This window comes from Eucyclogobius newberryi, unplaced genomic scaffold (genome assembly GCF_026437365.1).
Source record: "Eucyclogobius newberryi isolate DKJ021-1_F unplaced genomic scaffold, fEucNew1.0.hap1 SCAF_2, whole genome shotgun sequence".
NCBI classification, from domain to species: Eukaryota; Metazoa; Chordata; class Actinopteri; order Gobiiformes; family Gobiidae; genus Eucyclogobius; species Eucyclogobius newberryi.
In genome coordinates, this window is record NW_027315834.1 from 37,678,940 (window position 1) to 37,694,087 (window position 15,148).

Consider the following 15,148-nt stretch of genomic DNA (forward strand, 5'->3'; position numbering starts at 1 on the left):
CAAGTCTGCTTGCCCATCCATAAAAATCACTTTTGAGGTTTTGGGAAGGCCATAGCTCAGCTGAAGGCACAAAAACAATGGAACCCTTTACCAGTAGAACTGAAGAGAGAAACCAACTGGGTCCTTTTCAAACAAGAACTCTAAGACTTTTTAATCAGAGGTCTGATATGTAACCACCTTTGACCTGTTTTCTTTTAATTTATGATGTTTATTCTCTTTTGTATTACATTGTAATACAAGGCTTGCCCTCTTCAGGTGGGTGGGGAGTCCTTGCCCCAAGTGGAGGAGTTCAAGTATCTCGGGGTCTTGTTCACGAGTGAGGGAAGGATGGAGCGTGAGATTGACAGGCGGATCGGTGCAGCAGCTGCAGTGATGCAGTCGCTGCATCGGACCGTTGTGGTGAAGAGGGATCTGAGCCGAAAGGCAAAGCTCTCTATTTACCGGTCGTTCTACGTTCCTACCCTCACCTATGGTCATGAGCTTTGGGTAGTGACCGAAAGAACAAGATCGCGGATACAAGCGGTCGAAATGAGTTTCCTCCACACGGGGGGAGCTCGGAGTAGAGCCGCTGCTCCTCCACGTCGAGAGGAGCCAGCTGAGGTGGCTCGGGCATCTGTTCCGGATGCCTCCTGGGCGCCTCCCTCGGGAGGTGTTTCAGGCATGTCCCACCGGGAGGAGGCCCCGGGGAAGACCCAGGACACGCTGGAGAGACTATTTCTCTCGGCTGGCCTGGGAACGCCTCGGGATCCCCCCGGAGGAGTTAGAGGAAGTGTCTGGGGAGGAGGAAGTCTGGGAGTCCCTGATCAGACTGCTGCCCCCGCGACCTGGACCTGGATAAAGCGGCCGAAAATGGATGGATGGATGTTTATTCTCTTTTGTATTACATTGTTACATTGTTTATTTCTGTCTTTTCTATTTAAAAGCCACACTAGGGACAGACATTGAGGATTAGCCCAGGCTATAATGTTGTAGTTTGTTACTTGAGCTCATGAAACACACTTGTTCCTATCAAATAAACAAGAGACACTTAATTAACCCTCCTCGACCCCAGAGTCTGTGTACACTGGTGTGTGAATGTGTTTGTGGTTCCTTGATGTAAAGCACTTTGACAGTCTTGAAAGTAGAAAAGCACTAAGTTAAACAAATGTGACCATTTACCATTTTCAATCAGGGTTTTTAGGTTAAAAACAATGACTCAAACACATAAATGGCCTTTCGTGTGCAACTGTTCGTGCTGTCGATGACTTTTTGCGCCAGCAGAGGGCAGTGTCCAAAAGGATTGCAGGTTGCTTTTGTTTCATCTGTTTATAAATCGATATTTGGAGGAAGTAGCAAGGCAGCCTAGACTTATCAAAGAAAAAATACAAAAATAACTGGAAGCTCGCGGACTCGTTGCGTGCACTTTTTGCCCAGGGCTGCATAATTACCTACACACACCGAGCCTTGTTATTTCCTGCTTTAATACTCCTCTTACAATAGTGTGTTGTGAAATCTTCGACCGTCCTTGAACGCATCTGGAGGTGAACCGTAGCAGCGGTGATGCAGCAGTAATCTGACCCGGCGGAGGCGCACACGCAGCGGGCGATGACTCTGGCGTTTCCCCGGCAACTTTCTGGCCGTGGCCAGGTCTAATTCAGGTCTATTTCCTGCACGCGGGGCATAAACGCGACTTCACCTGAATGTCGAAACTACCCGGAAACGCGGGCGTCACGGTGCTCGGGGATAAGTCTGTGGAGTTCTACCGGGATCCCGTGAGCTTTTACCGGCAGCGGGTGGACAAGCACGGCGGCGGCAGAGTCTTTCAGAGCCGCGTCCTCAACCGACCCACGGTGTTCGTGTGCTCCGCGCGCGGCGCCAGAGAGCTGCTGTGCGGTAATGACTGCGCCGTAAACACGCGCGCCCGTGTGTGATGTCACGGTTAATCGAACTTTGATGTGTACATTCGACTTTGATGGGTTTTTAACAATGTTGTGTATTTAAAGGTGGTGTGTTTCGATGATGCATGTTTGTTTGAGTAATCGTGTAATCATGTCACTTGAGTGCTCAGAAACGCGTTTTCACCTACCCCCTATCTCCGCCCACTACTCGGTAAAAAAAAAAAAAGAACAGAAAAAAGTTGTAGGAGTCAAGTACATAGTTTGTGTCCCTGAGGAAAGCCGTGCAATATTAAATTATTTTTCTGTTTTCTGTCATATTTTCTTTTAATTAATTTGTTTTACCATTTTACCTTGATTTTTTGTCTTTATGAACTTTTTATGTACATTTTGCCACTCTTAATATGTTCACCCAAATACACAGAGCTGTTTTCTCTAGTGAAGAAACACAATTTTCTCCAATTGAACATCTGTCTTTGATTTAAAAAGTACATTTAAAACATGCATTGTTTCTGACACGGACTCCTTATCCTTTTTATTCTGGATACAGGTACTTATAAAGCAGTTATGAACAGGAAGTCAATGGGCCTGTTTCTATATTTTGCAGTTGTTTTAGACAAATATTGCGCTTTGTAATGAACAAAATGTAACATGATCATTTAAAACTAAGAGCATAATATGTCTTCAATCATGCTAAAACATATATAGGCATATATAGAGAGAGAAAGAGGGCATTGCCTGTGTGAAAAAAGAAACAGATAAACAGATAAGTGGAGGAAACAGTTGAGGCCAATTTGTAATATTTTGGATCTGTAAAATTAATTGTGTATTTCTGCCTGGTAAACTAAGCAAAACATTAAACAAATCAAAACAATAATTCAATCTCCTGCCCCTGTATGTATATTTGCACTTTCTTTATTTGCTGCAAAATAAAGCTAGATTCGCCCCCCATATATAGATATATATATATATAGTTGTAAAAAGTCACCCCAGGATTAGTCTGATCAGTCACGGGACGAACTTGTGACGGTTGAAAAGTGTAGAATCTCACTAGCCTCGATTGTAGTCGCTCAACTGTGAGATGATGCCTTCACGGGCTGCAGGACAAGTGGAAAAAAACATACATTTTAAACAGTTTAATGTTCCATGTTTCAAGTGTAAAATAATTGCTCCGTGTGTTTCAGAAAAGTCCAGTATCTTTCAGAAGGATCCCACTGATCTGATGACAAACATGTACGGAGACACCATCGTCACCACCAACGGTACGATTTCATTTAATAACTAAACTGCACCGTGCTCTTTTCATTGTTGGAACATTGAACGTATGCAAATGAGTAAAGCGTTGAAAATGATGAGCTGATGGTACACGTTTATTTCAGGTGAAGAGGCAAGTCTCCTCCGTCTGTCGTTTTCCAGTCTCTTCACGGGAGCAAGTTTAGAATCCATGAAGGACGAGATCAGCAGGTAAGGATGATTATAGTAAAGATGATACACGTTAAAACCATCTTAGACAATCTATTTTGTAATGGTTTAGATACTGCAACATCTTCATTATCCTTTGACCAAACCTAACATGGCGTGTTGCGTAAAATGTCTGAACTGTGTGTTTTTTCTCACTCTTTTCAGGGTTTGTGAGCACCATCTGAAGGGTCTTTCACTGAGGTAAAGATGAGAACAGTAGATCAGTGCTTTTCAAACCGTAGTGGAGGTGTGGCTTGTGTCGTCCTGCTTTAGATGAGGTTTGTAGAACATCCATTTAAAAAAAAAAAAAAGGGACTTAAACAGACTTGAGGTCGATTTTTAACTTGAAGGTCCAGAGTGAAAGAAGGCCTAACGTCAGACTAAATTATGTTCTGAATGGTCCTAACTATGATACAGACCCTTTATAATAGATTATTAAAAAACAAAAACAGACAAATCATATGTCGTATTTTCCGGACTATAAGTCACACCGGAGTATAAGTCGCACCAGCCAAAAAATGCATAATAGAGAAGCATAGATTCACATCTATGCTGGACCATGAGTGTCGTCCCCTGCAGGACACTCTGTCCGCTCTGGAGAGCAGCTTCAGTGACAGACTGATCCACCCTCGCTGTGTGAAGGAAAGGTTTCACAGGTCTTTCCTTCCTGCTGCTGTCAAACTCTACAACAAACACTGTTAGTCCTGAACATGTGCAATACTCTTGTAACCATGTGCAATACCATCATATTCATGTGCAATACTGAATTAACCATGTGCAATACCTGTAAATAAGAGTGTTCTATTTTGTTTTTATTCGGTTTACCTACCTGCTAATAGTATTACCTAGTCTTTTGCTAGCTATTTTTACTTTATTTTATTTTATTTTTATTTTATTCTATTATCATTATTTTATAATCTTATTTTTATCTTTATCTTTTTAAATTTCCCCTTGTGTGGATATTTAAGGATTATCTTATCTAATCTTATCTTATCAGTTGCACTGGAGTATGAAACGCGGTTGCAAGTGTGAAAATAACAAATAATAGTTGCAACCCAGCCAAAACTATGAAAAAAGGTGTGACTTATAGTCCGGAAAATATGTTATATATTACAAAAAAAAAAAAAAAAGAAATACAAAGGACAGAACCATAGCAAAAAACACTAATTTTGTAGAATTTAAAATAATAATTTAGGGGGAAAAGGCATGAAAAAAAGAAGAAGAAAGAAGGTTAATGCACATAAGGTCCAAGATATGTGTCCCATTCAGTCCAGTTTCTGTTAAATTTGTCCATTTCTAAGTTGAGTAAGTGATTTTTTTCCATTGTCCGTGTGTCAGTGATGGTGTCGGCATGACGTTGATGTTGTATTGCAATACTAACTTCGCAGTGGTCGTCCGGAGTGTGCTTATTCGCTATTTAAGTCTTTGGGGACACGGCTGGTGCTGGGACTCTTTCTGAATGTTCGTCAAGAGGACCAGCCGGAACTTTACCACGACATTTCCCAGCTCTGCACGCAGCACTGGCATGGTATAACTGTGTGTGTGTATAACTGTGTGTATAAGCGTGTGTGACAACAGATGCGGTTTGACAATAGCATTGCCTCATAATGTGTGTGTTGTAACCGTTGTGTAACTGTGTCCCCTGCTGCAGGTCTGATCTCCGCTCCCGTCAGCGTGAAGGTCCCCATGTGGTCGTCCGGCTTCTCCATCGCTCTCGAGGCCAGGGAAAAGCTCATGTCCATTATTCAAGACAAGTTGCACAATGAAAAACATGGGTAAACCTTCCAACTAAATCCTCAACAGATACCGTATTTTCCGGAGTATAAGTCGCTCCGGAGTATAAGTCGCACCAGCCAAAAAATGCATGATAGAGAAGAAAAAAACATATATAAGTTGCAGTGGAGTATAAGTCGCACCAGCCAAAAAATGCATAATAGAGAAGAAAAAACATGTATAAGTCGCACTGGAGTATGAAATTCGGTTGCAAGTGTGAAAATAACAAATAATATCACATATAAGTCGCTCCAGAGTATAAGTATCAAAGTATAAGTATAAGTTGCACCCCGGCCAAAACTGTGAAAAAAGGTGCGGCTTATAGTCCGGAAAATACGGTATACGCTTTTATTATGAGAGGAAACATTGCAATTTTACGATGACTAAAGTCCGCGCTTAGTGTTACGTTATTGTGAGAAGAAACGTCCCGATTATTCATTCTAATACATTACTGTCCCAATATTATGCAACAAGATCTCTGAATGCAAAAGTAGCATTATTGTGATATAAACGGCCACATAAAAATCACTTTATATTAAGGCGTACAGTTTGTGGTCCAGATTTAATAGAAATGACATATTTTGCCGCTGAAATAGTCATGATTATTATAGTTCTTTATAATGTATCATATATTGTGACCTGAATAATCACTATAACCGAACACGCTTGACATCCCTCTGTGTTTCACTTCCATTCACACGTCAAGCGCTAATAATCACTATGTCACGTTCCCATCTTATTAATCCATCCTCAGGCTTTTCTCCATCTTAGCTGGAGTCCCCCGAAACCTTCAGTGTACTTTAACTCTAAAACTGGATTAAGATGTATCATATTTAAATGTATAACCACTTTTAGACCATTTATTTTATATGTCCTGAAAATTAAAGCTGAGGCACCTGACTTTTTGTTTCGGAATTTTGAGCTTATTGTATTTTCCACCAAAGAGTCTCCACTGAAGCAGCACTTAAAAAATATAAATCAGACCACAGCGCGTTGTCAGCAGCTAATAACAAAGCATTTATTTCTCGTCAACCAGGAAATAAGGGCCGAAAGCTGCTCTCTGATTGGCTGCGCTTGGGCGGACCGCTCCAGCTTCACGTCGCCTGCTCTAAAGCCGTGCACGCTCCTTGAAATTAATGCATGTGGATACTAATGTTGTGCCAAAGTGTTTGTGAGCTACTTTGACGGATTCAGGGTTTTTGTGTGTGTGTGAAAATCAGTTTAGTTTGAACAGGATTTGCCTGTCCTCCGTAGTTTTGTCGGTTTGCTGGGATCGCTGCCTTTGCCCGACTCCAGCGCCGGCGCTCAACATCTCCTGCTGTTCATCTCGGCTCTGATTCCCAAAGCTCTGGCGTCGCTGCTCACCTCCTTCACTCTGGCACTCGGCAGCGACGAGCAGGTGGGAGCAAAAAACGCGTCTTACATATCGTGTACGTTTCTTAGCGCGTGATTATTGATGAGCCGTCACCTTTTATTTCTTTTTCTTCAAGGCGGAGACGCGTGGGAAAGCGCTGGCCGACCCTGATTACTTGAAGTCGGTTTTGCTGGAGGTCCAGAGACTTTGGCCTCCTTTCATCGGAGGACGAAGAATCGCAAGTCAGGTGAATTAGAACGCCCTCGCAATAGCTTTACATACATAGAAGATTCCATCGCTTTTGGTAAAACACCCACAAATACTGTCTTTATTTGGCGTCTAAATTAAGCCCGCGTTAATCCCGATGTGGACCTGGTTTGGTCCTGTTCAACTCCTTGTTTAGTCCTGATCTAGTCCAAGTTTAGTTTCGGGCTTTAGTCCTGGTTTAGTCCTAATTTTGATGTGGAGAATGTCACCCAAGAAATCTCAGAAATAGATGTTCCATAATGTGCAGTAACAGGCTTGAAACCATAAAAGTCCAAAGTGAGTGCAAATGTAAGCTAACGTTTTAACAATGAAAAGCCATTAACTTCCTTGGTGATGTCTGGTCGGCAGTAGAGCTGGGCCAAACCTTTAGATGTTTTAGTTGAGGTTAAAATATCAGACAAATGTGAAATGTGTGTCAAATTATCATCACAAAAGTTCAGAAATATCACCTTTTAACATAACTTTTTGTATTTCATCAGCTCTTTATGTTGCATTTTGTACTCTAAATGATGCACTCCATATTCAAAGTTTGCATATCTTCAAAACAACATTCACAATATTATCTAAAGTTGGATAAATTGCCCATCTCCAGTTGACAGTTGTTTCTGTTTTACATTTGTCCAGCAGGTGGCGATAGATAACTACATTTACTTCTGATGTGTTTATATTTTCTGCTCTGATTTATTGGCGATGTTTTGGAAACTGCTTCTTTGTCCCTTAATATGAAGTTTTATATTATTTTCAGCACATTTGGTTGCTCTGTTCACACGTTTGTTCCACCGATATCCACCCACACAAGCCTCTCTGTATTATATTTGCTTGTACTTCTTTTGAAATACTTTTACATTCGGTTTGTACGGAACACTGCATGATAAAAGCTGGAAAAAAGATAATTTTGTAGTGTATAATCCATTACCAATAAGAAGTCATCAAAATCAGTTTTCTTTTCTTGTTTTTAAATAAAGTTTATTCAACATTTCTACATGACATGAAGTACAGTTACATTACATCTACAAAGATAAAAGATCCCAGAGTAGTGTTTTGGTCCATGTTTTTGTTGTTGTGCTAATTTTTTTATTTTTTTCAGACCGTTGTCCTATTGAACGTTTGCTTTATTACTCTTTCAGTCCGTTTCCTCCGTGTTTTAAGGGTTGCGATTGCCACGACGAGTTGAAAAAGTCCTGTCTTTTCGGGTATGAATTGTCCTCAAAATAGCTCGTGGATAAGAGAGCGGTAATTGACGTCGAATGAAGTCCAGATTGGCTTTGAATCAGTCGGCGGTCTAAACTTTCATCTTCACAACAGTTGGGCTTTTAGCTTATTTTTTGTTGTTGTCGTGGTGACGGGTCAGCTCCAGGTCTATCTTTTCCACTTTCTCTCATTTGAGCGGCGGCTTTTAGCTCATGCTCGGTCGTGTTTGATCCATGCGACCTCATCAGAAGTGACTTATGCAAGAGCCCAATCAGGGGCATTGATCCGGCCCGGTGATTGATTGACCGCCTCGGCCCCCGGAAAGCAGCAGCCGCGGTCACAGCCGGTGGTGGTGTTGTTGGCGGCGGCGGCGGTGGCGGCAGTGGCGGTGATGGGAGTGGCTCTGAGGGTGAAGGGCGAGCGGAGGGTGCCAGTGGTGACGCTGTTAAGCCGAGTGGAAAGCCATTTGTCACTTCCGGGAAATGCATCAGTGCACTTTTTATATTAGTGATGACCTTTGAGAGTTCACTGCTGGTCGACTCTGGCACAGTTTTGGAGAGAAGTAAGTAAGAACTCCAGAGAGAGAGAGAGAGAAAAGAAAAGAAGCACTGGCATTCTAAGAAATTAAACTCACAGAAAACAATTGTGGTAGGATCAGCTGTGTCATGTCATGTGCTTATGCGGTTCGAATTGTGCATTGTTGTCAATTTAAAGGGAGGGTTATGTAGCCGAGATGGAGCTGTGTTTCCGGAGCCTGACCGAGACGCATGCGAGTGTTTCTCCTGCTCAGTTTATGGCTCGTGTTCAGCTCGAGCCTCCAGGATTCCCTCCTCGAGCTGCAGAGGCCCAAACTAGCCCAGATTCATGCCTGGTGCTTTGGGCCGGGACCGTTCAGATCAGAGAGAGGACAAAGCACAGGTTTAAACGCTCTGGATTTAGACATTGAAACTGGCAACACAAACGAGAGACTTATGTGAGGCTCATTCTGGCGAAAACCCCTTTTATTTATGTGTTTGAGCTTGAAGCTATGTCACAAACTTGATGCGTGCTCTAAAAAAAGATCCTACCTTTTAAAGTAATCTTATCCACATCATGTTTTACTGCGAATTATACGTCTGTTACTCTTCACCATTTTGGTTAAACATAACACTTCATAAGATGTTTTAAAGAATTATATTTTGTTCTAAATCAATCCATTTGTATCGGTAATTCCTGATTTATTTTACCTTATACACTAGAAATGGAATATTTAGTATTGTAGTTTTATTACCTTTTTTTTTTTTTTTTTTTTTTAACAAATTAGAATATATAACTTGTTTTTTGTGGGGTTTTTTAGAGATTGTGCTGTGTAAAAGCTGAAAAATATGCATGAAAATAGCTTCCATATGAGCTTCCTTCAGAAACCCTTTTTCAACAACTCAATGTGGAAGAATGGCCATCTTCTGAGTAAACATTACCCACCTAAAGCGAAGAATCCGGAAGCTGAGGGGATGTTTTTCTGGGGGTGATTTTTGTTGCGCAGGCAGTGGCGGGTGATTAGTATTCACTCTTAGGTGGAAAAGTGGGAGCTCCGTCGGGCGGAACTAAGATATGCGCTCGTTTTGGCCGTGTCTTTGGGCAGAATTAACTCGGCAAGGGCAAAGACGTCTTTCGGCGCGGGCCACGACCAAGAGATCTGTGAAAAGATTTTCCACTCTAGCGGAGAAGGGGGGGGGGAGAGAAGAAAGCGAAACAGCAATCATGCAGTCTGGCAGCGCATTAGAGCGGCCTGCGTCTAATGGATGGACTGAAAGAGTGGATAAACAGGGCAACAATAGGCTGAGTGCTCTTTTTGCCCAAGGTGCCTGCTGTCACGTGGGCCTTTGCAAAAAAAAACAACAGATAATACATTTTCTGTCAACTGCAATTACGCTCTTTCTCTGCTCTTTCGCTTCGCTCTGTAAAGTAGATTTTGTTCCATTTGGTCAAGGTCACCCGGGTGGGAGAACCGGCAGGTGGGGTCATGTGGAGTTACTCTGTGGGGCGGGTGAACTTTTGAATGCACAGTGAGAATACATCCGTAGTTTGGGGTTCATGATGCGGTGAATTGGGTGTAACAGGGATGAGAAAACAAAAGTGAATGGAATTTAACATAATTCAATATAATAATACAATGGGAGGAGCTCTAGATTGCGCTCTTTTTGCTATGAAAGTGAGGATGACTGGGTGTGTTAACGTCTTGTCCTGGTTTTGTCCCGGTTTGAGCCCAGTTTAGGCCTGAGGTTGAATTGGTTTGGTCCAGTTTTAGACTGGTTTAGTCCTAGTCTAGTCCAGGTTTAGTTTTTGGTTGAGTTTTAGTTTAGTCCTATTATGAACGTGTCCTTGGAAACGGTTTCCCTCTGAATACGCAAGATGCTACAACTAGATTCAACGTACTTCCCCCTATGAATGTTTTTCTTTGTAGATATGCAGAGTCGACCATTACAAACTGATATTGTAGTACATTATGGTTGTGATTAGTTAGTTATCTTTTGTTTTTAAACTAAATTAGACCCAGAAGTGAGACTGGAGAACATTTTTATCGAGTAGACTCACTGACTAAATATGTTTTCCATCAAAAACTGCTGCTATATCACTGCTCTGTCTGTGTCAGTGAAACTTTCTCCTCAGCTCGTGACATGTTTTGGAATCGTTGTATTGTCCAGATATGATTTGATTACTAAACTAGTGCACGATTATTTCAATAAACAATGAGTTACAATCTATTTTGTTAGCTTGCTTCGTCGCTACAGCACACATCATAAGGCTGACAAACACAAGTGGACAAGAATCACAATGACTTTATAGCGATCAGCTGCTTTTTAAATGAATGCATCCAGAATCAGAATCAGAAAAGGTTTATTGCCATTGCTAATGAACAGAATTCACAAACATAGGAACTTGCTTTGGTGATTCAGTGCAACATAAAACAATGAACAATGACAAAACAACCTAAATAACAAAAAGAAAAAAACTATTTAAATGTGCTATAGGATAGAAATAAACTAAAAATAGGCTTGCTCTGTACACAAAATGTACAGTTATCTCATTTCCTTTTCTCACAGGACTGCACCGTGGCAGGTTTTCACGTCCCTAAAGATTACGGCGCCGTCTACATCAGCCACGGGGTGCACCGGGACCCAGAGGTGTTCCAGCAGCCCGACAGCTTTCTCCCGGAGAGATGGAGCGGCAGGTGAGAAGTTGTGAGAAACTGCGGCGCAAACACACAACATTTCCCCTGCCAAGTCCGGCCTCGCAGCAGCCGACGCGCCGGTGCGGGGAACAAAGGCTGCGCGAGGCAGACGCTTTAGCGGTTAGCTCTCGTAAGGGAGTGATTTACGATGGGTTAGGGTTGATTTTCGTTGTTAATTTTGCTTTTCACACTCATTTTAGAAGAGTTTTAAATTTTGGTTCAGTCCACATTGGCAGTGTCACGTCACATTAGCTTCAGTTCTTCTTTTATTGTATAGTTAGAAAGTAGAGTTTGTAAATTGAAATTATAGCGTTTCTGGCTGGAATGACACACACACACACACACACATACGCACGCACGCACACACACACACACACACACACACACATCCTACATGCAATAACACATCTTTAAATTGCGTCCAGCTTCCAGTGTTTCTCATTTATAGAGGAGTCAGTGTCATAGGGTAAATTTCTCCCTAATAGTCTAAAAACAAGCTAAAAAAAACAATAATGACATTGTTTTTCTTCTTTATAGTGATGCATTGTGTGTTGAAACAACCTATTCGATCAGATTAGAGTCATCTTTATTGTCATTACACTTGTGCAACTGCAGTGCAACAAAATACACTTTATTAAAGGTTAAATCTATGCAACAAGGCACATTTAGACTAAAAAAGAATGGCATAGGACGGAAATATTGAACTGTGCGTAGTATCAGCAGATGACTAGAGGCAACGCTGCACAAAACCAAAAGATCAAAATGTTTTATGGATTAGCAATCTCAAACAGACGTTCACGATGCAATTTGACTCTTTTATTAACTCGAGCTGTATCTATGACCATAAAAATAAGCACAAAAGGGCAGAAATGTCAACACTTGTTTGGAAGATTGCACCAAACGCCTCTGTTCGTTTTGTTTTTTATAATTTGCTCTTTTTGCTGTAATTGCACTCGATATTCTAATTCTGCGCATCTCCAGTGTAACAGCTGTGACATTATCCCTCTACTCAGAACCGATTTGGTCAAAAAAAAAGACTCCAACAATATCACGCTTTCAGTTTTGATACGAGTCGTATATAATAAACACAGATCACGAGTACGATTGGTCGTTGATCTGTTGATTTGTGCGATGGGATGTGCGTTTCATGCTTCAGACGTATCGTGTTTGTCTAGACTTCAGCTTTCATTGTGATTCTGTGTTGAGCAATCACACCCGCTTCTCATACGCATCGTTGCCGTGGAAACCAGTGCAGAATGCATAAATCTCCCTCCAGTCCATCGCTTTGACGACAGCGCCTTATCGAGTAATGGACACTTTACAATAATAACTGACATTAGATCTAAATGTTTATGTTTTTTTGCCTTTATGACATGAAATAAACTACAATTTTGAATTTTCAGGGTAAAAATATCACGGTAGTTTGTTTTTCCTGTTACCAAGGATTGAAAAATGTACTATTTCTTGCATCAAAATGATATTTGAGCTTCGCAAAAAAGTGTTAGTGGTCAGGAATGACATGAGTATTTGGTTATTATTCAGGTCATAATAATAAAGTAAAAAAACTAATAATATTATAATCATTAGTGAAGTGTAGGCAGCAACAATGAGTCATTTCTATGTATTTTTTATGCCAAAACTCATTCGTAAGTACTTCTTTATCTGGCTCTTTATGTGACAATATCATAACTTTTTCATTCATAACGTTTGTCATAAAGATTAATGATCCATTAGAATGAAAGGAAATAAAGGATTTCACTGTTGTTTGGTCACAGTGTTAACAAACGTAAATAATCGTAAAGTGATGATGTTTCTTCTCACAATGATTATAACACTAAGAATCGTAACATCCCTATTTGTGGTAAAGTATGTCATAAATCTATAGATAAAATGAAAAACGATTGTGTGCGCCACAATTCTGCAAATATTTGTCCTATAAAAGCTAGTGTCTTTAATAATCTCCTTTTAGATAAGCAAATCGTGGAATGTGTTTAAACCAGGCCATTCATTTATCATATTTTGTGTAATTCTCTGGTAAATCCCAGCTTCTCCATCGAAATCGCAGCACTTTTGCCTCCATTTAAGAATGTTTTTTTGTTTGCAATTCATTAAACGGTCCACAGCAGAAAAGTATTTCAAATTAAAACCGTCGTATTTTCTTTTCAAGCGTCTCCAAAACAAAACAGACCTTTATTTTCCTCCATTCATACGCGCTCGCATTCATTCACAATCGCTCGTTCATTCAGGCGGCGGAGACACTCGTTCACAAGGAGCAGAGGAAAGCCGCTGTCATAGCAACCGGTCACGTGAGCGGGCCTTTACCAATGGGGGGATTCCCTCCTCTTTATCAGCGAGCGTGTGCAGAGAGCGGGGCGCGGCGGGGCGGCTGGCGGGCGGGAGGCAGGCGGGCGGGGCGGCGGGTAGGGGGGTTGAGGAGCCTCGATGGCCCCGCGGTGCCTGGAGTGACTCATCCCAGAGTGTGACAAACAAGAGCGGGTGATTCCTCCCGTGCGCGGTAGGGAAACGGACATTTTAATTGCACGTCGGAAAACCCAACAGGCCCAGGACGCGGCGGAGCACCTTTTGAGCTATTTTTAGACCGCCATCATCTATTTTTTATACTCGCAGAAGAAATGGTTTTACAATATTTATGTACAGCGGGGTTTATGGATTTCCACTGCCACAAAATGCTTTAAAATGACGGCATTTCCTTTCAAGCTTGACGTGTTTTCGATTGATGTCTCTAATCAACCCACTGATATATTTTTAGAGCAAAACACATCCATTTTACACACAGGTTACCACATATTAAGCCCTTTCAGAGTTTTGTATAAGCATCCATTGCTTTTAGATGTATTACATTTCACTAAATTAAATAAATCTAAAAGCATTGACAGTAATTGCTATATCGAGGTTGTAAGAATTAGTTTCAATGTTATTTTAATACGCGTCTTGCAGCATCGAGCATTATAAATTAGATAAATGATGATGCTTGATGGTTCTTTCTGCTCGTACAGAAAGGCACAGTTTTCATTTCGATTTTATTGTTATTGCTACGTTAAATTGTTGTATATTCACACATTTTTGACAGTTATGGATGGCGTTTTTATGTTTGTACATTTTACATTTGCCCCTTTTTAATTTTCCTCAATCTATGGGAATAAAAGATAAATACTATTAAAGGGTCTGGTGATTTTTAACAGTGTGCAGTAGCAAGTAATTAATGATTTAGAAATGAAGCGCTGGACCATAAAGTTGATATTTCACGTCACGAGCAATATCCTTTGGACCTCCTCTGAAAGACAATGATCAGCCTTGTTTATGAAGTAACAAACACAGATTTACAGTCAATAATTCACTATAAAGACATTTTCACCACAAAAATGCCAAATTCATTCAAGTTTTTAATCTAATTTCTGGTTTAAAATGTCATATTACAGTTACTTTAAGGACATGTCTTACCCTGAGGAAATAAGATGTTTTTATCCTAGCATCAGATGATTATCAAAGTCATGTGGATTCATCAACAACATGCATTTACTAAGCTACACAGAGATGTTTTGTAAATGATAATAATGCGCTGGGTGCTACGTTTTGAGTGGTCAGACAGATGGGATTCCCTTTTTATTATTTAGTCGCGTTCCCTCTGCAGAAGGATATGACTCATGAGGTATTTTTTCTGTCAGACAGTTTGTTGTGCAGCGTATTGCGTCATTAAAAATCAGTTCACGGGCTCAGGTTTCTGTTGGCGGGTGACGTTCTGAGGACTCTCCCAACCGTTCTGGAGACAGAGCGTGTTATTTTGAATCGAGAAACTGCCGAACTCCGTGTCACGACCTTGAATTTCACCGCGGGTCATTCTCGTCGTGTGTGGTTTACGGCGAAATAAAGTTACACGCGAAACTTTGGTTTCAATTAGAAGAGAAGGACGGGCAGACGGGCTTCGCTGCCATGGAAACTGTCCACCTCACACGCCCAATGGGGATTCCCTCTCCTGCCCTCTCTTCCTCTTCGTAT

The 15,148-nt window shown here is 41.2% G+C and overlaps 1 protein-coding gene across 1 annotated transcript in view; it reads left to right on the forward strand.

Annotated features, from left to right (window-relative positions):
• The first annotated feature begins 1,663 nt into the window (after positions 1 to 1,663).
• Positions 1,664 to 15,148, forward strand: part of LOC140367395 (putative cytochrome P450 120) — a 28,241-nt gene continuing 14,756 nt past the window's right edge. Inside the window, exons 1-9 of the mRNA XM_072453863.1 lie at positions 1,664 to 1,872; positions 3,059 to 3,136; positions 3,254 to 3,338; positions 3,501 to 3,536; positions 4,724 to 4,863; positions 4,987 to 5,110; positions 6,363 to 6,507; positions 6,599 to 6,709; positions 11,004 to 11,131. Of these exons, the coding sequence (XP_072309964.1) occupies positions 1,680 to 1,872; positions 3,059 to 3,136; positions 3,254 to 3,338; positions 3,501 to 3,536; positions 4,724 to 4,863; positions 4,987 to 5,110; positions 6,363 to 6,507; positions 6,599 to 6,709; positions 11,004 to 11,131 (1,040 nt within the window). The 5' untranslated portion in view covers positions 1,664 to 1,679. The remainder of the gene's footprint in view (positions 1,873 to 3,058; positions 3,137 to 3,253; positions 3,339 to 3,500; positions 3,537 to 4,723; positions 4,864 to 4,986; positions 5,111 to 6,362; positions 6,508 to 6,598; positions 6,710 to 11,003; positions 11,132 to 15,148) is intronic.